General features: G+C 40.9%; 1 protein-coding gene across 1 annotated transcript in view; it reads right to left on the bottom strand.

Annotated features, from left to right (window-relative positions):
* Positions 1-2,217: 2,217 nt before the first annotated feature.
* Positions 2,218-21,579, bottom strand: part of LOC113137146 (gamma-aminobutyric acid receptor subunit rho-2-like) — a 30,387-nt gene continuing 11,025 nt past the window's right edge. The window contains exons 4-9 of the mRNA XM_026318600.1: positions 18,702-18,925; positions 18,508-18,590; positions 17,060-17,200; positions 13,904-14,056; positions 3,718-3,926; positions 2,218-3,629 (exon numbers count right to left, since the gene is read on the bottom strand). Of these exons, the coding sequence (XP_026174385.1) occupies positions 3,321-3,629; positions 3,718-3,926; positions 13,904-14,056; positions 17,060-17,200; positions 18,508-18,590; positions 18,702-18,925 (1,119 nt within the window). The 3' untranslated portion in view covers positions 2,218-3,320. The remainder of the gene's footprint in view (positions 3,630-3,717; positions 3,927-13,903; positions 14,057-17,059; positions 17,201-18,507; positions 18,591-18,701; positions 18,926-21,579) is intronic.

Here is a 21,579-nt window from a genome sequence, read left to right as displayed (position 1 = left end):
GTTCATTTTATTTCTCATTAATGTACACTCAGCACCCCATCTTGACAGAAAAAAACAGAAATGTAGAAATTTTTGCAAATTTATTAAAAAAGAAAATCTGAAATATCACATGGTCATAAGTATTCAGACCCTGTGCTCAGTATTGAGTAGAAGCACCCTTTTGAGCTAGTACAGTCATGAGTCTTCTTGGGAATGGTGCAACAAGTTTTTCACACCTGGATTTGGGGATCCTCTGCCATTCTTCCTTGCAGATCCTCTCCAGTTCTGTCAGGTTGGATGGTGAACGTTGGTGGACAGCCATTTTCAGGTCTCTCCAGAGATGCTCAATTGGGTTTAGGTCAGGGCTCTGGCTGGGCCAGTCAAGAACAGTCACAGTTGTTCCAAAGCCACTCCTTTGTTATTTTAGCTGTGTGCTTAGGTTCACTGTCCTGTTGAAAGGTGAACCTTCAGCCCAGTCTGAGGTCCTGAGCACTCTGGAAGAGGTTTTCTTCCAGGATATCTCTGTACATGGCTGCATTCATCTTTCCTTCAATTGCAACCAGTCATCCTGTCCCTGCAGCTGAAAAACACCCCCACAACATGATGCTCCCACCACCATGTTTCACTGTAGGGATTGTATTGGGCAGGTGATGAGCAGTGCCTGGTTTTCTCCACACATACCGCTTAGAATTAACGCCAAAAAGTTCAATCTTGGTCGCATCAGACCAGAGAATCTTATTTCTCATAGTCTGGGAGTCCTTCATGTGTTTTTTGGCAAACTCTATGCGGGTTTTCATGCACTGAGGAGAGGCTTCCGTCGGGCCACTCTGCCATAAATCAAATTTTAGCAGGTGAAATAAGGACCAACAAAATTCTAACTAGCTGGTCAGAGCAACTGCTACCACTGCTTCACTTAATTAAAAGTGACATGGGAGGATGAATATGTCACAACCTACTAACTGGTCAGGGTAAAACCAATTAAAGAAACCCTCTTTCCAAACTGGAACAGTTCATTAACAACTTGGAAAACTGAATAACAGGTAAAATGAAGTAGACAGACTACAGCAAGTCTCTCCCAAAATTTCTGTCCTACATTTCTGCTTAAGTATTGATTAAGCTAGTGAGATATATGTTAATTAGTGATCCTTAGAAATGTGGTTAGAGCTGTACCTCCGATCCCTGTCTTTCTGCTAAGTTAACTGCCTCCTAGGTCTTAGCCTGTGTAATTAATGTGCTCAATCTAATGCTAGATTTATATTTGATGCAAGGGGTTAATGGGACTCCTAAAAAAGTACCTGTGGTGTAGACGAGTTACAGTAAAATGTCATACTTCACCCACTGAAATCATTTCAGCTATGCTATGTGTATGTATTATCGGACTGTATCCTAATCTGTATTCCTCGCAGAAACTGTTACTTACAATCTTTCATTATTTGTGAAGTAACTGAGTTTCTGTGATTTATAGAACCAGAGTTGCAGACAAACAACATTATTTTGCTGTATCTTGTTACGGAATAGGAAAACACAAGCAGTCAGTCACAGTTCTTGTAGTCCCTGTGTGGTATCACCATTGACACCTTAGTCCTGACATAGTACATATGCATAAGCTATGTTATAACCTACAACCTAAGCACCAAGCTAACGTATATAGCCGCCATGGGCTATGGTGTTGCCATTAGTGTAGAAGCATAAATGGGTCATAATGCAAGAAAGTGAATAAGATCATTTAAAAAGAATATTTTCAGGGTATAATCTGCTCAGACTTATAAACCAACAGCATGGAACGAATCTGTAGCACACACATCACAGAGCAGCTAGCCCAAAGCATACAGCTTACTATTTACCCACATAATTAAATGCTAAACTGAATGGAATACCTCATACTGAAAAATGTGTGTATGAGTAGTATTTGAGGTAATGCAATGTCTTGAATGATTTACATCAGTTGTGATGATCTAACTTATTAACGTGATTTGAAAAAACATGATTATGAAAACATGTTACCAATTAAAGTATAATTACATTGTTCCAACAATTCTTTTTTTCAGTGTATATAGTCACTCACAGTAATCAAACAAATGAAAAAAAACAACAAAAAAAAACAAAAAGGTACAGCCATTAAACCATGTTGGTATATAAAAATGTTCACTTAAGGCGGTTTAAGCTGGTTACGTTACTGGTAAAGCTTTGTGTGTTCTAGAAAGCGTACCACACTTGCATGCATCAGCAGTTGTTGTACAAGCACTGTTTCATGCATCTTTGTCAACTTTAGGTGTAATGGCACATGGATCCCTTTCTGCACTAAAAACAAATAAAATAAGTTATATAGAAATAGAAATTAAGTGAATAAAGAAGACTGTAAATAAATACATTGCTTTGTTGCTCAGTAACAGTAACAGATATACAATGCTTTAAAGGCTGGCTTTATGGATTCACTGTACCTGAAATGTCAGTGGATAAGGAGCGCTGATAAGTTTTAGTTCTTTTAGTTTTGAAAGTGACTTTGTGGTCCATACTCAGAATTAATCCACCCAAAGCAGTGAACACACACTCAGAGCAGTGGGCAGCCATTGCTGCGGCACCCAGGGAGCAGTTGGGGGTTCGGTGCCTTGCTCAAGGTTCTCACCTTCGGTCATGGTATTGAAGTTGGAGAGAGCGCTGGCTATTCACTCCGCCCCAACAACAATTCCTGCCAGTCCTGAGACTCAAACCCGCAACTTTCGGGATACAAGTCCGACTGCCCACTTAATTTCACACACGATGCACATCAACTTGCTTCTCTTGTCCTTATCAAGAACCAAATTGCAGAAGCAAAGTTTTCCAGCTGGTCAACATAGTTGAGCATTTAGCAGCAAGAGATTGATATTTTTCTTAGGAGTTGGTGGAGGCTCAAACAAGGATTTTTTTTTAAAAAAAAGCAAAAAATGCTGAGTAATACAGGTGGCGATAAATGTGTCAATGGTGATCCTGTTGTTACCTGTTGTGACTTTGGGATATGGTGGCTAACTTTTAGTGTTATAATAGGTCTGTTTTTATTTTTATATAACTGACATTAGAATAGAGCAAAACAACCTGCCCCACAAGGCTGTTGGAAGAGCACATGCTTGATAAAGTAATGTAAGGCAAAGCTGTATAAGTGGCCAATGGTCCAGTGGTGACATGTGAGCCTGAGTTGGTAAAATTCACACCCAGAAACCTGTGATATTCATCGGCCATTTTGCAAAACTTGTTGCACCATCTGATCATGCAGTATGGGAACAACTAGCTCTCTTCTAAGGTCAGTGAAATAGTTTCGCAGTTTTATTCTTTCACTGTTAGAGTTAAGGCTAAAACACACACATTCAGTAGTACACACACCAGTAAATCAGGTTAAACAGGATGTAAGCGCCGGGGAAGATCATGCGAGAGTAGGTGTCAATGTTGTGGGTGTTCTGAATAATCCGGAAGCTGCGGATGCCCTTCTTTTTGGTCCCTGTGGACTCATTATCCAGGGAGAGATGTACTACCATTCGCTCCTGTTTTTCTGATGCATCCTCAGCTGCCATGGAAGCTCTTGTGTATCCTGCTAAGCTGTTGGCATCTGCTTCACTGTATGTGCCATCCAGCATCATGGTCCTGGCATGGGACATGTCACAGGTGCAGGGGAGGGACTGGGATGGGGAGAGAAACAATAGTAACAAATCACTATTGAATACAAAATTAAAAGATGTGTGCCTTTTCTGAGATAGTTCACCATACCTGTTCCCTGACCTTTTCTCTGAGTTTCCGTTCTTTACCATCCCTGACTGTTGTCAGGTAGTTGACAGCAGCATATTCAAGCACAGAAAGGAAGACAAAGACAAAACTGACCCAAAGGTAAATGTCTACAGCTTTGATGTAGGAGACCCTGGGCATAGAAGCATTGACTCCAGTTATGATGGTTGACATGGTGAGCACTGTAGTTATACCTGAAAAACAGAAAACAGAAAACCTTGTGTTAACATGACAAAAAGGCTTTTGGGGAAATATACAGAAGAGTCATATAATCTGTGTATCTTCAGCACAGGCATTCTGTCTTCTGGTGATTTTAAATTCTCAGGAGGACAACATCTCTTAACATGTGTGAACATTACCATTCAGCAAATATGTGGCATGGTGGCTTGGTGGTTAGCACTGTTGCCTCAAATCAATTCAGTTTTATTTGTACAGCGCCAAATCACAATACAATCATCTCAAGGCAGTTTACAAAAAACAAAAAAAGGCCAGTAACTGCACATCAGCAATATACAGCTCCAGGACCAGGGACACCTGAGGAAGATAGCAGCACAACTAAGGGATGGTTCAAGGTTGCCTGAAGCCAGCCCTAACTATACGCTTTGTCAAAAAGGAAGGTTTTAAGTGTAGCCTTAAAAGTACAAAGAGTGTCTGCCTGCTGAACCCAGACTGGGAGCTGGTTCCACAGGAGAGGAGCTTGATAACTAAAGGCTCTGCCTCCCATTCTGCTTTTGGAAACTCGGAACCAGTAGACCTGCACTCTGAGAGCAAAGTGCTCTATTGGGATAATATGGTACTATGAGGTCTTTAAGGTATGAAGGAGCTTGATTATGAAGGGATTTGTATGTGAGAAGAAGGATTTTAAATTCTATTCTATATTTTACAGGGAGCCAATGAAGAGAAGCCAATATAGGAGAAATATGATCTCTCTTGCTAGTTCCTGTCAGGACTCTGGCTGCAGCATTCTGGATTAATTGGAGGCTTTTTATGGAGATACTGGACCATCCAGATAGAATGAGTTACAGTAATCTAGCCTTGAGGTAACAAATGCATGGACTAGTTTTTCTGCATCATTTTGAGACAGGATGTTCCTAATTTTGGCAATGTTGCGCAGGTGAAAGAATGCAGTTCTAGAGATTTGTTTTATGTGTGAGTTAAAGGACATGTTCTGGTCAAAAATAACTCCAAGGTTTTTCACAGTAATGCTGGAGGCCAGGGCTATGCCATCTAGAGTAGCTATAATTTGAGAAAAGTTATTTCTGAGGTTTTTTGGCCCAAATATAATGACTTCTGTTTTCTCTGAATTTAAAAGTAGAAATTTACTGGTCATCCAGGCCTTTATGTCAGTTAGACATGCTTGAAGTCTGGTTAACTGGTTTGTGTTAACAGGTTTAATAGATAGTTATAGCTGAGTGTCATCTGCACAACAGTGGTAATTAATAGAGTGCTTCCTAATGACATAGCCTAAAGCAAGCATGTACAAGGTGAACAGAATCGGTCCTAGCAATGTGCAGTTACTGGTCCCACCAACTTGCAGTGTCTATTGGTTGTTTATTGTTGCTGTTCTTTTCTCTCTGCTCTATCCACTCACTCCAACCAGTCGAGGCAGATGGCCGCCCAAACTGAGCCCGGTTCTGCTGGAGGTTTTTTCTTCCGTTAAAGGGAGTTTTTCCTCTCCACTGTCGCCAAGTGCTTGCTCATAAGGGAATTGTTGGGTTTTTTTGCTTTTTGTTTTTTGTAAAGTGCCTTGAGATGATTGTATTGTGATTTGGTGCTATACAAATAAAATTGAATTGAACTGAATTTAATTGAATAGCTGGCTGAGCTAAGTGGTAGGCTAACGAGTGCTAAGTCTGAGAAGAAAAGAAATACTGGACAAAATAGAAAGGTACTTGAATAGTACACGAATGTGTAGCGGTTAATGAATTGTTCAGAGAGTTTAGTTTGGTTTTAGGTATGTTACTAAAGCTAGTCTGTTGCTAATCCATAGGTGAGCTATATAGCGCACACAGCACAACACTCTTGCAACAGGAAGTGAATTCACTTTTCAGGAAACAGCGTAACAGGGGTCGGGAGAGCATTTAGGTGGACCAACTTCACATCAAGAAGGTTCCTAGTTCAAAACCCGACAGGGATCTTTCTGTCTGGAGTTTGCATGTTCTTCCTGTGCTTCCGTGGGTTTACTCCAGGTACTCTGGTTTCCTCCCACTGTCCAAAAACATGTATGTCAAGTTAATTGGTGATTTTAAATTGCCCATAGGAGTGAATATGAGTGTGTGTGGTTGTTTGTCTTTGTGTGCCTACATGTGGCCCTGTGATGGACTGGTGACCTGTCCAGGGTGTACCCCTGCCTTTCACCCAAAGAGAGCTGGGATAAAGATGGATGGATAATATCTTGATTCATTCTATATAAAACTTAGTCAACTAAGGGCAGCCTAGAACCAATCCCAGCTGACATTCAGTGATCACCAGGCAGATCACCAGTTTATCACAGGGCTGACATAGAGAAGACAACATTCAGTGTAACCAATTAACCTAACCCCAACCAATATGTGTTTGGACTGTGGAGGAAGCCAGAGTATCTGGACAGAACCTAAATAGACATAGGGAGAACATGGAAATTTCACACAGGTTTACTGGGATTTCAACCCAGAACCTTCTTGCTGTGAGACAACAGTGCTAACCACCATACTCCTGTGCTGCCCTGTTTTCTTCATTAATTCTTTAATAACAGAGGATTATAATTTAATCCTCACACTGGATTATAATTATTATTAATTATTATTTTAATTACACTGTAAAGGATTTCTGTAACTGGTGACCTGTTCAGGGTGTACCCCTGCCTTCCACCCGAAAGAGCAGATCCCCGTGACCCTGGTTAAGGAATAAGTGGGTATAGAAAATGGATGGATGGATTTCTGTAAATGTACAGCAGGATTTCAATGGTATTAACCTGTTATTTATAAACACAGCACTTTATTGTTAAATTAAAAAAAAAACTGTTAAATTACAGCTCATTAAACATTTAACATAACTGTAATGTATTTCTCAAATGCAACACTTTACCGCTAATCATCTTTTGATATCTTAAGCAGCAGTAGCATGCAGTGTTTTTTGCATTATGGGAAGACAAATTCACTGGAACAGCACATGTGAAGCTGGATCGGTTCATCCATTGTCACCGTTGGCGTCACCATAATTATTTGGTGAGTATCAATTTTATTTAATTCCTTGATTGGTGCAAAGTCTGTCATGCATAAGCACAAAACCAGGGATGTTTCCAGTTTGTTTGCATTGCAGAATAGCTGCATATTAGCAGCTAGCTAGAATTTCATAGCTGGTTGCCTATTAATCAGACAACACAAGGATCTATTTTAATTTCTATGTCTATTTAGCAAGTGGGTTAAAGAAACTTACTGATAATTCTGACAGTGTAAACCTTTTACAGTCTTATCTTAAGTAACATCAAGACTTCTGATCATTCCAACAACAAATATGAAACAGTATGAGACAATATGAAATAGGCAGAGGGTGGTAGGACATCACGGGCTGCTTTGAGAAGTTAAGAGAGTTAGGTGGAAAACGCTATACGGAACAGATATGTTTTGAGTGATGATTTAAAAGTTGATAGGTCCGGAGACGACCGGATGCGATGAGGGAGAATGTTCCAAAGGCGGGGCGCAGTGTGGCTGAAGGATCTAGCGCCCATGGTGGCCAGGCGCGCTGTAGGGGTGCAGAGGAGAGTGGAACTGGAGGAGCGGAGAGGACGAGGCGGAGAATAGATATGAAGTAGTTCAGTGATGTATGGTGGGGCAATAGAGTGGAGGGCTTTGTAGGTGAGAAGGAGGATTTTATAGTTTATACGGAAGGACACAGGGAGCCAGTGAAGTTGTTTAAGGACAGGGGTAATATGATGTGAGAATGGAGTTCTGGTGATGATTCGGGCAGCAGAGTTCTGGACAAGTTGAAGTTTGCGAAGTGATTTGAGAGGTAGACCAGTGAGGAGTGAGTTACAGTAATCCAAACGAGAGGTGACAAAGGCGTTAATGAGTATTGCCGTGCTATCGGTGGTGAGTGAGGAACGGATGCGGTTTATGTTACGGAGATGGGAGTAGGCCGACCGGGTAGTGGTATTGATATGCTGAGTGAAGGAGAGAGTACCGTCTAGGATGACACCCAGGCTTTTAACTTGGGGGGAGGGGAGGACAGTATTGTTGTCAATTTAAGGGGACATATGTATATGTATATATATATATATATATATATATATATATATATATATATATATATATATATATATCCACAGCGAATCATCTGTCTCCATTTAACCCTATCCTCTGTATCCTCCACACCCACAGCAACTATCCTCATGTCCTCCTTCACTACTGTCACGACCGGTTACGTGGAGTTCTGGTTGCGACTTTTGTTTTGTAGTTTCCCTCGTGGGACTAGTTACTTCTGGGTTTCCGGTAGTAATTAAGCAACACCACTCACCTGTTTTGTCTTACAGGAGCCCATGGTTTATATTCCCCTCTTCAGTCACAGACGGGTCACGGGATTGTCTGCTTCGCCACCGAGGAGGACGGCTTCAGGTTAATCTTCCGAGCCGACGAAGGGAATACTTCGTAGAAGGAATTACAGATCAAGCGTTTATGTCAGGTCAAGTGAAACGGGTCCCTGACGGTGGAATTAAGGTAGTTGTGTTCTCGGACGCTTGTTAAAGAACCAGTGACTGTTTTGTTTTTGCCGTCCATAACCTGCAAGAGAACTAATCGGAGGAGTTCATTTTGTGTAAGGCGACTGGTACTTAGTTTTGGGACTCTGCCATAGCCCTGGATTCCTGACCAGAATTACCTGTTCCGTAAGATGTTGCTCTGCTGGTCAAAACCTGGACTCTCTTCCTCATCCGCCTAGACTCCCTGCGGAGTTACCTGGTGTGGGCCTAGGTGTGAATCACTCTTCTGCCAAGCCAAGCCCCGGACTCTTCATCCCATTCCCATGGTCACTCATCTGCAATTATACTACGTTATTCCTTGATTTTCCTGTGAATAAACTTTTCTCTAAGGATTAGAGCTTTTTGTGTGGCATTTTTGGTCCTGCAGTTTTCCCAAACCTGACAGTACAATCCCGCCACCATGGACCAAGCCACTCCTACAACTTCGTCATGGTGCTCTAATATCGAGGCGGCTCTCCAGTCTCGCGAAGTCAGGTTCAACAGCATCAGCCAATCTATGGAGCGTATCTCCAATCAGCTTCATCAGATGACTCAAGGCTTACCTACACGTGAGGCCTCCGACATTCCTCTGCCGGCCTCTCCCCCTCCTGCCAGAAGCCCGGCCACTTCGGAACCAAGACCCCCCCCCCCCCCCCCCCCCCAGCTTTTCCCATGGAGGAGGCCAAGGTCATTTACATTATCTCCTTGCTGGAGGGGGAGGCAGCCCAATGGGGAACTTCCGCTTGGCAGCGACAGGAGAGTTACTGCAGAACAGCAAAGGACTTTGGACCAGGAATATGTTACTTTTCTTGTGTTTGACTCTCACCTATCCTCAAGTGTGTTAGGTCTTCCTTGGTTACAGACTCACAATCCTCGTATCAACTGGACTACTGGGGAGATATTAGAATGGAGCCCTAGCTGCCATGTTACATGCCTTCGCACCGCCCTTAACCCCTCCGCTTCGGTACCCAGGAATCGGTACCAGCCCGACCTGATCAAGGTTCCTCCCATGTACCATGACCTTCGGGAGGTTTTTAATAAGAAGAGGGCCACGTCTTTACCTCCTCATCGCCAATATGACTGTTCTATTAAACTGCTACCTGACACCATTCCTCCAAAGGGACATCTAGACCCATTATCAGGACCGGAATGAGAGGCCATGCACTCCTACATTCAAGATTCATTATCAGCCGGCATTATTCGACCATCCAGATCTCCAGCGGCGGCCGGTTTTTTCTTTGTGAAGAAGCGGGACGGAGGATTACGACCCTGTATTGACTACCGGGGGTTAAATAACATCACGGTAAGAAACTCTTACCCTCTGCCTCTTCTTACCTCCGCCTTTGAACTAATTCAGGGTGCTAAGGATTTTTCTAAACTGGACTTACGTAATGCCTATCATCTAGTTCGGATTAAAAAGGGGGATGAATGGAAGACAGCCTTCAATACTTCCAACGGCCATTTTGAATACCTGGTCATGCCGTTTGGTCTTACTAACGCTCCTGCTGTGTTTCAAAATTTGGTCAATGATGTTTTGGGAGATATGATAGACAAGTTCGTCTTTGTATACCTTGACGACATTCTTATTTTCTCCCGTTCTGAGACCGAACATATTCACCACGTCAGGGCCGTTCTTCAAAGGCTTCTCCAGAATCAATTGTTTGTCAAAGTTGAGAAGTGTGAATTCCACACCAGGAGGACCTCCTTCTTAGGTTTCGTGATAGAGCCCGGGAGGATGGCTATGGATCCTGCGAAGGTAAAGGCAGTTAGAGATTGGCCAGAACCTCGAACCCGTAAACAGTTACAGAGTTTCTTAGGATTTGCTAATTTCTACCGAAAATTCATTAGAAATTACAGTTCAGTAGCTCACCCCCTTCACAATCTCACCTCCATAAAGGTTCCGTTTACCTGGACTTCTGAGGCCAAACAAGCCTTTAATGCCCTGAAGTCCCTTTTCACCTCGGCACCAATCCTAACACTCCCTAACCATGACTTACCCTTCCTTGTGGAGGTAGACGCATCAGACACGGGCGTAGGGGCAGTCATCTCCCAATGGGATCCAACGGACTCTAAGGTTCATCCTTGTGCTTTCTTTTCTAAGAAGTTGTCTCCTGCCGAGAGGAATTATGATGTCGGGGACCGGGAATTACTAGCCGTGAAGCTGGCTCTGGAGGAGTGGAGACATTGGCTGGAGGGAGCGAGGCATCCATTCTCCATTCTCACTGATCACAAGAACTTGGAGCATCTCCGGACAGCTAAACGCCTCAATCCCCGCCAGGCCCGCTGGTCCGTTTTCTTCACCAGGTTCCACTTCTCTCTATCTTTCCGCCCCGGAGTCAAGAACGGTAAAGCCGATGCCCTATCCCATCTTCACTCTCCACCTGATCAGACTGTGGAGCCAGAATATATCCTGCCGGCCTCAGCAAGATTAGGGGCAGCTCGGCTCTCGTTGGAACAGCAGATTCTCCAGGCCAACGTGGGTAATCCCTCTCCTTCTCAATGTCCCTCTCAGTGTCTCTATGTTTCCCCCCAGTTCCATGCCAGAGTATTGGACCTGTGTCACGCATCCCAGCTCCACATCCACCCCGGAGTCACACGAACCCTCCAAGTGGTACTACAACGCTTCTGGTGGCCTGGAATGCGAGGGGACATCCACCACTACGTCCTGGCCTGCCCAACCTGCGCCCGGTTCAAGGCGTCAAACCAGGCGCCCCCTAGACTCCTCCAACCCCTTCCCATTCCCCGGCGACCCTGGACTCATATAGCTATGGACTTTGTAACGGGATTCCCTACTTCTCTAGGTAATAACACCATCTTGACTATAGTTGATTGGTTTTGCAAAATGGCACATTTTGTCCCCCTACCCAGACTACCCTCGGCTGCCTGAACCGCCCAGGCTCTCAAAGATCATGTGGTTCGCCTGCAGGGGATACCACAGGAAATAGTGTCCGACCGTGGAGTCAGTTTGTCGCAAGGTTCTGGAAAGAGTTACTAGGAGTTACTCTGAGTTTATTCTCTGGATATCACCCTCAAACCAACGGACAAGCCGAGAGACTCAACCAGGAGTTGGAGAAGGTACTGCGCATCCTATGTGCCAAGGACCCCAATTCATGGGTAAGAAACCTGGCATGGGTAGAATTCGCCCATAACGTTCTTCCATCTGCTTCCACTAAACTCTCTCCTTTCCAAGTTGTGTATGGATTTCAGTATATCTCTGTATTCGACAAACAGTCACTGGTTCTTTAACCAAAGAACCAGTGACTGTTTGTTTTGTTTTTGCCCTCCATAACCTGCAAGAGAATTAATCGGAGGAGTTGTCATTTTTGTGTAACGAGACTGGGGACGCTTGTTAAAGAACCAGTGACTGTTTTGTTTTTGCCGTCCATAACCTGCAAGAGAACTAATCGGAGGAGTTTTCATTTTGTGTAAGGCGTCTGGTACTTAGTTTTGGGACTCTGCCATAGCCCTGGATTCCTGACCAGAATTACCTGTTCCGTAAGATGTTGCTCTGCTGGTCAAAACCTGGACTCTCTTCCTCATCCGCCTAGACTCCCTGCGGAGTTACCTGGTGTGGGCCTAGGTGTGAATCACTCTTCTGCCAAGCCAAGTCCCGGACTCTTCATCCCATTCCCATGGTCACTCATCTGCAACTATACTACGTTATTCCTTGATTTTCCTGTGAATAAACTTTTCTCTAAGGATTAGAGCTTTTTGTGTGGCATTTTTGGTCCTTCAGTTTTCCCAAACCTGACAACTACATCCAAGAACCTCCTCTTTGGTCTTCCTCTAGGCCTCGTATATATATTCCTCTCAATTTCACTCTGCTTCTCCTTGAGTTGTCTTTCCTTTGGAGTCTTGTGTTCTTAGTTCACATTGCAATAAAAGTTGAAAAGAACTCATCTCTCTCTCTCTGTCTCTCTTTCTTTCACACACACATGCAATCACAAGGCTACCAAGGCTGGACTGTGAGAACTTGTTCAGATGGAACAGTGGTTAGTCACTAACTCCCATCATCCAATGAAGAACATGGACTTCCACACTTAACCACACACTTAACCATGTCCTTTCCTACAGCCTGAACAAACAGTTTTTATTTGGACATGGCTGGTGGTGTTTATTTGATTTTAAATCAAAGTATTTCTACAGAGAGACAAAATATTTTTACTTCTTGTTCTGTTTTTGTAACACTGATATGCTATGTAGATTCATGTGATACAGGGAAAGATATTGTATGTGAGTTTTGTTGTACTTCTATGATGTAGCTCAACTATCTAACTGTGGCTGCTCCACAAAGCAGGATTAATAAGCCTGCCTAATGACATTATAAATGCTGTAAATTCAGAAATTTGGCTTGCTATCATTAAGTGAATTATGAATCATAATTGAATCATATTCAAAGACCCAATTTGTACTTGGCTTTACAGACACTTAACAATACACTATCACACTTAAACTTTCAAATTCTGCTTTGTGTAACAGTTCCCCGGTTTACAAAGTGAAAAACAACAAATGATGGAGTTTCTTCAACTGTTCTGTTCTGGTCACCTGGCTTAGTTTTATAAGCATTTTAATTTTTTTATGTAAAAATGTGACAAAGTTGATAATGTCAATATTTGATACTACTGTAACATGCAATTGTTTCCATTGTTACATTAAAGTAAAATGCCAAAATGCAAAGAGAAGCTGTGGTTATTTTTTGAAAATGCCTTTAACAGTTTACAGTGTGTAGTGTGTATAACCTGCCAAGTGAATATAAATAACATAAAGTGTTTTATTAAAATGTATGCAAAAAATACAAACCAATAAATGCTTTAAAATACACCAGTTAACTGTAAAATATTGTAAAAGTAATCAAGAACAGGTACATACTGTATTTTTCATTAACAGTAGAAACTGTAAATTTCAGTGACAGTAAAAAATGTTAATTTTACAGTAATATAATGGCAACCCTGCTACAAGTTCTTTACTGGAAAAATGTAACGGTGTATATTTTGAGAGATATATTTGATGACTCTAAAGGGAAAGAAGCTAAGCTCTGGCAAAAACATTACTAGGTTTGACACAAAGCATTTTTAATTTAAAAAAAAAATGCAAATTATGTAGTTACACTAAGCCTGTAACTCCCCCTAAAACATTTGTATTTATTTAAAGATTAAATAAACAAGAGCTAGCGTTTTAATTAGTAGCTCTAGAACTGTTAGTAGATGTTTTTCTTTTGTTTTCTAGCTATCTACATTCCCCCCGCTTCCAGTCTTTATACTAAGGTAGACTAACACAGCCCAAATGTTCTCATCACATCCTCAGAAAGAAGGCAAAGAATTATTTCTCAAAATGTAGCATGACTTTTTCTTATGTTCCCCTATGTTCACTTAGTTTTGCTCTCAGGCCACTGGGGTGTACTTTGGACACAACAGATGGGTGACCTTAACAAGCATGATGGGTTGGATATCCTCTTACCTAATGAGACTCTGGCAGGAACAGCCCTGCGGTCGATCCAGAAAGACACCCAGGACAGCATGACCATTAGAATGGCAGGGAAGTAGGTCTGCAGCAGGAAAAAGAAGATGTGACGCCGCAGAGTGAAGTTGATGTACAGACGGTTGTACCAGCCTGGAAACAAGAAAGGAGTAAAAAAACATAGGACACTATAGGCAGCAAACAAGCAGCAACAGTTGCAAAGAGGCAGATGCATGCAGGGCACACCTTATTCCATAAGCTGGCAGTGTGCTTTCTTCAGAGCTTACAGAACAAAACAAGTTTCATCATACATAAAGCTTCTGGCATAACCAAAAAAATACAAGATGGTCCATGTCAAAGGAACAGGGAAAAAGTTCAGTATAAATTGGGTAAGAACACAGCTCATGCAAATTCAAATAAACATTTTCTACTTGTACATTTTAACAGCAGAAAATTCAAAATACCCCATCAAAGCACTTTGAAAAGTGACTATTAATATAGGTATAATATGTATGTTTTAGAATTAATCACATCATGCCCAGCAAGTCAGGGTGCATAAATATCTAAATGCACAATTTCTGGAAATGGTGAATAATAAACCAAACAACAATATTCAAACATTTCCAAATGCAATGTTAATCTCATTTGTTGAGTAAAACCTCACTGGGATGATAAAAACATTTTTTCATTGTGAAGTGCTTCATCAGAAAGACCAGAGAAACAGATGTCAGTGATCATTAATAGGCCTCCAGAAAAGCATGAGAAACCCCTACTGCAGTTTAAAAAAAAAGTCAAATCAGATGGAGCCTTGAGGAAAAGACCGCCACAGAAAAAGAAGAATCACCACAGGCTCATTCTACAGCAGAAGGACCAGAATTGTTTATTGATTACTCCACCTGCTTGTCTCCAGTACCAGGGATGACACCAACAAAAGAGGATTCAGGGCCTGAACACACAGAGGGGTGTACTGTATCACCAAAACAGCAAAAGAAGTTGGAGGCTGGATCAAGGCTGGCTTTCAAAAAAATCATATTTAAGAATGGATGTTAATCTATTAAAAGATACTGTATATCTAGGAAAAACAAATCACATCAATTATTTAACTGAAAATCACTCCATTACATTGTGGTGCTGTCGCTTATTATTTGAAATAAAAAAATAGATATTCAACATCTAATAATTTGTTTAATGTTAATATTCTCAGTGTGTATGTGTAACAGGCTGTGTGTGCCTTGTACTCCAGCAGGGGGTGTTCCTAAAATGTGTTGTTGCGTAATAACTTTAACAAGGATTTCTATTTAATTAGCTCAGTAAGCTATGAGTCAATATGAAAACCCTAAAATTTAGTATAGAATTCAGCAACAGCACAATTATGTTTTTACACCTCTGCTTTCTAGTGTGGTAGGTCAAAATATCTTTCATGAAAAAGCCCTTTTGTCATCTATGCTATTTCGAAATGGGAAAACTCGCAAACGTAGCTGAACAATTTCTCATAACACCAAGCATCTTGGAGTCACCAAAGATGGAAAAAATATGGATAAAAATGGTTCATGTCATGTTTATCAGGTTGATATTTTTATATGGAGAGCAATTCAATTTTGGGTTGAATTAATTTTACAACTTGGTTTGGCAGAGGAGTCCAGCCTTCATCATGCCTGCTTCCAAAGATTACCTTCAGTCTCTGGATTGCCATGGCTGCTCACAGAGATCACAGATGCAGGTGGGACTGTGTGCAGACTGTGTACACTCATGTACACCCACACAGACATGCAACAGATAGCCTGATAGATGGTGCATTTCACACATTGGCTAGGAATGTTATGGCATGCCAATGTGTGGATGCAGTGTTTGAATAGCTAATAAACACTTTGAGGTGCAGCCATTGGCACCAGAATAAAGCAGCAACAACCCCCAGTCCAGATTACTGAAATTAGCTTGTCACTATAACATTAATTAGCCCCCAACAGCTAATGTATTATCTTTCCTGTTTAAATCCAAATCTTTCTTTTCCCTCTCGATATGTCGCCTGTGTTGCTCATTGTAAATTTAGATGTTTTCGTCATCCGGCTCCCTGACTCTGCAACTTTCATAACCTCTTGGCAAATATAAAAAGTAGCACAATACATATTGCAAGATAAAGTTGTTCTTGATGTTTTTTTTAACATGAAACATCAAATCTCAATGCATTTTCTGATCCCTAATAATTACTGAAGCACAAAAATAAGCATTACCTGGGGTTGCAAATAATAGAGTATTTTATATTGCCCAGTGTCAGCTGCGATTGTCTCTAGCCCTCACACAGCGCTCTGAAGAATAAATGGATAGATTGGCCTTGGAATTATAAAGTTCTATATGCATTCTGACTTGTTTTGATAAATTAAGCTTCAAATTTTTCACATCCTGATATAAAAAAAGATCTCTTTTATTTCTCTAACATGCACTCTAAAGTCACTCCAAATATTATCAATATTATATTACTTTTAAATTGGGCTTTGAGAAGAAGTGTTTTGTAGATAAAACTTTCTACTTCCACTTCAGATGCAGAGCAGTTAGATGATGAAATAAACACATGAATGGTCCTACCACATGCATTCTGAACATTGATTGGTGCTTTGCAGATAGAACTTAAGAGAACCAGGCAAGAGAATGAGTTTCTATTTTTAAGCCAGAAGGCCAATAATAAACTAAAACTATACAGACCTACAGAAAATGTTAATAACTTACTACACAGTTGTGGGTGAAAAACTAATTTTTGTCCGAAATATCGAATAGAATGTTTTAATTCTAAGGTACCGCTATAAAAGATAGACGGACTTTTATTCCAAGGGGAAATTGCGGTGTTGTTTCCGCCACAAAACTACAGACACTGTGAGATATTCAAGGAATACAATTAAAGACTGTACATACTGTATGTAAACCAAGAATAATAAAAATGAATTATGTTCCTAAAAGCAGATTTTCTCCTGGGACAAAGCAGAGCTTCAAGATTACACAGAATTACAATTTTTATTTAGAATAATTAATTTATCGAATTTGTACACACCATACAGAGAACCTGGGAACTGTGGAGCCCTGGAGAGCAGCTGTCCAGTAAGCAATTCAGCCTTCTAAAATGTATCTGTGAAACTCCACTCAGACTTTGTTTTGCCTCTGTACCTGTGCTGTTGTAAAAAGCCAGTCTAGAGGTAGTGTGGAACTTCTGGATGAGGAATTGAGATAGCGAAATCCTGTCATCGGTACTCAGAGACTCATCTCCACTTTTCCAGTACAGCATCAGGTCCTCATCTGTGTAAGCATCTGGTGGATAGAGGGCATACATTTTACTGAAAGGGACAGTGGCTTCAAACTTTGGACTGACAGTGTATGTAGGCTTTATGTATGGTATTCTTTCTACATCTGTCATGTCATACAGACACTCTCTGCCTGTCAGTTTTTCAGATGTTGTTACTCTCCTATCAGTGAAATGCAACACTTTTTGGAGATACTTAAAAAATAAAAGCCTAAATAGAGTCCTTACAAAAATGAAATATGTCTGTGCACATCAATAATGGTTGACATGTGCACTGAAAGGCAGTGTGCAGGAGTTTTTCCAGTTTTATTATTATTTAAATGAATTTCCTATCACAAAAGAGAGGGAATAATACCTTCAGAGGCAAGGGACGCTTTCAGTGTGAAACATCTGTGCAAAAGCTGTTCATTGAGGACATCTTAACAGGAACTGAAATGGAGCAAATTGTGGCAACTGCAAATAATTTCTATCCATCATCTATACCCCCTTATTCCTAACCAGGGTCACAGGGATCTGCTGGAGCCTATCCCAGCTGTCTTTGGGTGAAAGGCAGGGGTCCACCCTGGACAGGTCACCAGTCCATCACAGGGCCACATAGAGACAAACAACCTCACACACTCACACTCACTCCTATGGGCAATTTAGAGTCACCAATCAACCTGACATACATGTTTTTGGACTGTGGGAGGAAACAGAGTACCTGGAGGAAACCCACGCAAGTTTGCAACATGCAAACTCCACACAGAAAGGCCGGGTTGCTGAACCCACGACCTTCTTCCTGTGAGTCAACAGTGCTAACCACTCAGCCACCATGCTGCCCTGGAAACAATTTGTGAAGGTGAATTTGAATGAAAGCATTTTATTAAATCTGATGTACATTATATTGAATTTACCAAGTTAATTAAATTAAATTAAATTAAATTTAAAAAGGAGTACTAAAATCTAATGAAACTAACTTATAAAACATGTTTTATGAAAAGAAAGATCTCTAATATTAGGCCGTTCCCACTGAAGCCCTGCTTATATACCGTAGGTACTGTATTTCAACCAACTACTTTAGATGTTCTTGGAACCAGTGCCATTGGTGATGAAATTAAACAATACTCACCAATGTGAAAACATGATGTAATAAAATCCACAGCTGTCCTGCACCAACTTCTTACTGATAAAATGTAATTCAGTGTTTCTTGTCATTCTGGTGCTGATTGAGGCAACACACTGCTAAAATGCTTTGTGGCCTTTAAGAATTAGGAACAAATTATTTTCACTGTCTTCTTGGCAAAACAGTGGAGGATCAGGGCATATGAATACTTACAGCTCTCCAGTTCTAGAGTGCATGTCTGCGAGTCCAACGGAAAACGACTGAAATCCATGTTGCATGCAGCCGTAACTGTAACCCTGGGGAATTAAAGCAGAGCATGAACCCCACCAGCTCTACACATGCAGCACCAGGTCCTGCCAAGTCTCATGTGGATAGTGTGAGAAAACCCTGGGAAAGCTGCTCCTCACCTCAGGCTGTACAGGACATGACCGTCAGGGAAGACCCGCAGCATGATGTTGTCAGTGGTAGTGTCATGGATGAATGACCTCTTGGAGTGGACAAAAAACACATCAGGGACCCAGATTTTCTTCACAAGTCTCCCATCGAAGGTCATGCTCTTATTGGTGGAACTTGGGAAGGCCAGCCTCTCATCCTTCCAGTAGTGCCTAAGATACAGGGTCATAGTGAAGTCCTGAGGGTGAAGGGTAGGGAGGGGTGACACAAACAGAAACAGCCTCTGGATTAGTTTTACACACCTTGGACACCTTAGACACCTCTGTTTTATCTTCTGGGATTATGTTATTGCTAGATTATATGGGTTGTTAAGGAATAAACATTCCCAGTTAACACAAGTGATGAACATATGTTAACTAAGCTTCCATTGGTCCTAGGTTACACTTGTCTTATTGCCTCCTTCCCCCCTTTTGCTACGCAGAAGTCTCCACTGCTCACATCTTCCACAGGAGATCATCCTCTTTACCATTCACCTCACGGTATTACACAAGACCAGTTTGGGTCAGTTCGGAATAATGGGTGTACTCCTGGCAGCCACTATAAAAGTATTTGATGTTGCATAAAATGAGTTTAGGGACATGTCTGAATCCGTCAGATGAATATTGACCCTAATATGTTACTATGAACAGATAATTTTGTTGTTGTTATCTAAAGTCTGTATACTGTTATTTTCAGAGTAGATCTATTTATTTATTTACTTTATTTTTCATTTTTCAGAGAGCAGTATTGGGTTTAAAAAATGCTAAAAGCAGAAATGGTATTCTATTTCTATTTTATGGAACAGTACATTTCCACTGGAACTCACATACATTTAGCCATTCGTCATTTGATATTGATAGATCACCTTCTTTTTCCCATTTTTCTTTAATATATTTGGTGGAGTAACACTTTTTCTTAAGAAACCTTTTGCCATTTTAATAGGCAGAAGGGAATATTTTCAGTACTGGATCAAGGTTTGTTTTGACTCTAATGTTATGTTAGAAATAATTGCACCCCTGAAGGAATCTGAAAAAAAAATCTGAATTTTCAAGCTGATAATCCTTCTTTAAACTACAAAGTACTTTAATTTTCCATTTTCTGTAAGTGAATAAAATGTTGTTACTCCTTTGGAAATCCAACATTTAAATTGAACGTCAATTTCATTAGGTCTAAATCTGGGGTCAAAAGCACACCATCGAAATATCTGTATCTTGTCATCCAATTGATATTCTGCTTTTACCCTGTTCGAAATTTTTAACTGGGTTTTAATCCACAGACTTTGGATGATATTTATGTGCTTGTATAGATTTTTATGGGCAAGTATAGCATGAACTGGAGGATTGCTCGTGATTGAGAGTTCTATAGCTTTCGACCTGGCACGAAATTTCAGAGAGCACATATTAATAAAGGGTTTTATTTGGGCTGCAGAATAATATCCTTTAAGTTGGGATAGTGCCATTCCCCTCTCCTCCTTCAAAAGCTGTAATGTTTTGAATTTAACCATGGGTTTCTTCCTTTGCCAGATGAACCTGGAGATTTTATCTATTCCTGAAAATTCTTTTAAGGAAAGTGCTTGAAACAGAAAGAGATATTATGGAAGGATGTTCATTTTTACACTGTCAATTCTGTGACTCAAACTGGGAAAGGAAAACAAATTCCACCTGCCAATTTCCTCTTTTAACTTTGGTTAGAAGGGACCATAATTTGTTGTGCCAGTAATAAGACGTCCTTTGGTAGGTTTATACCCAAATATTTTTAATGAATTCTGATTCCAGTTAAGATGGAAATTTTTGGTTGTTTTGGAAATGAATAATTAAGTGAGTAATTATGAAGCCAATAGCTGAGTCTTTTGCATATTTAATTTATAACCAGAGTAACTGCCAAATATTTGTAAAAGGTTCATTAATTCAGGAAATGTGTTAGAGGGGTCACTTAAGTACAACAAAATATCATCTTCCCCATTTATGTGGATGCCTTTGATATCTTCCATCTTTCTTATCCACTGTGCGAGAGGCACAGTGTGAAGAGTATAAAGCGTGAAGAATAGTGGGGAGAGAGGGAATCCCTGACTTGATCCGTGTTGCAGTATGATGGACTCTGAGAGATGTCCATTAATTTTTATTCAGGTTTATTATAGTGTATGAATGACTTTAATTAAATATAAGTGCAGCTTTTTCACCATTGAGGCTTACCAAAAGGGCTTCTAGGTTATTATGTTGGATATGATTTAATATATGCAATGTTGGATATTGTCATGGGTTTGTCTTTGAAAAATAAAAACCTGCTTGACCAGTATGTATGAGTTGAGGGGAGTATCTTCTCTGTTCTTTTTGCAAAAATAGCTGTGAACAATTTATAGTTCTGAATTTATATTCAGCACTGAAATAGGCCTATATGATCCACATTCTGTACAATCTTTTCCCTCTTTAAGAATAACTGAGATGACTGCTTCAGTCCAAGAAGGGGGCATTTTTGAACCCTAAGGACTGTAATGCATGCCCTGAGAAGGCTTGGTAATAACTCAAAATGCTTCGAAATGCTTTGTACAATTCTGGAGAAAAGCCATCTGGGCCAGGTGACTTATTTGCCTTCAATTTAGAGATAGCGGCATTTAGTTCTTTCTCCGTTACTGTGTAAGCAGGTTGGAACAGGTGGAGGAAAGTGTCAGGTGTGATGTGTGACAAAAGAGTGTCAGCAAGAATGAAAGGAAAGGTGGACAAGACAGTGGTGAGAGCAGCAATGTTGTCTGGTTTAGAGACAGTGGCACTGAGAAAAAGACAGGAGGCAGAGCTGGAGGTAGCAGAGCTGAAGATGTTGAGGTTCTCTCTGGGAGTGACGAGGATGGATAGGATC

Source organism: Mastacembelus armatus, chromosome 24 (genome assembly GCF_900324485.2).
Source record: "Mastacembelus armatus chromosome 24, fMasArm1.2, whole genome shotgun sequence".
Classification (NCBI taxonomy): Eukaryota; Metazoa; Chordata; class Actinopteri; order Synbranchiformes; family Mastacembelidae; genus Mastacembelus; species Mastacembelus armatus.
The sequence above is the reverse complement of the archived record's forward strand: the minus strand, read 5'-3'. Positions and strand labels throughout refer to the sequence as shown.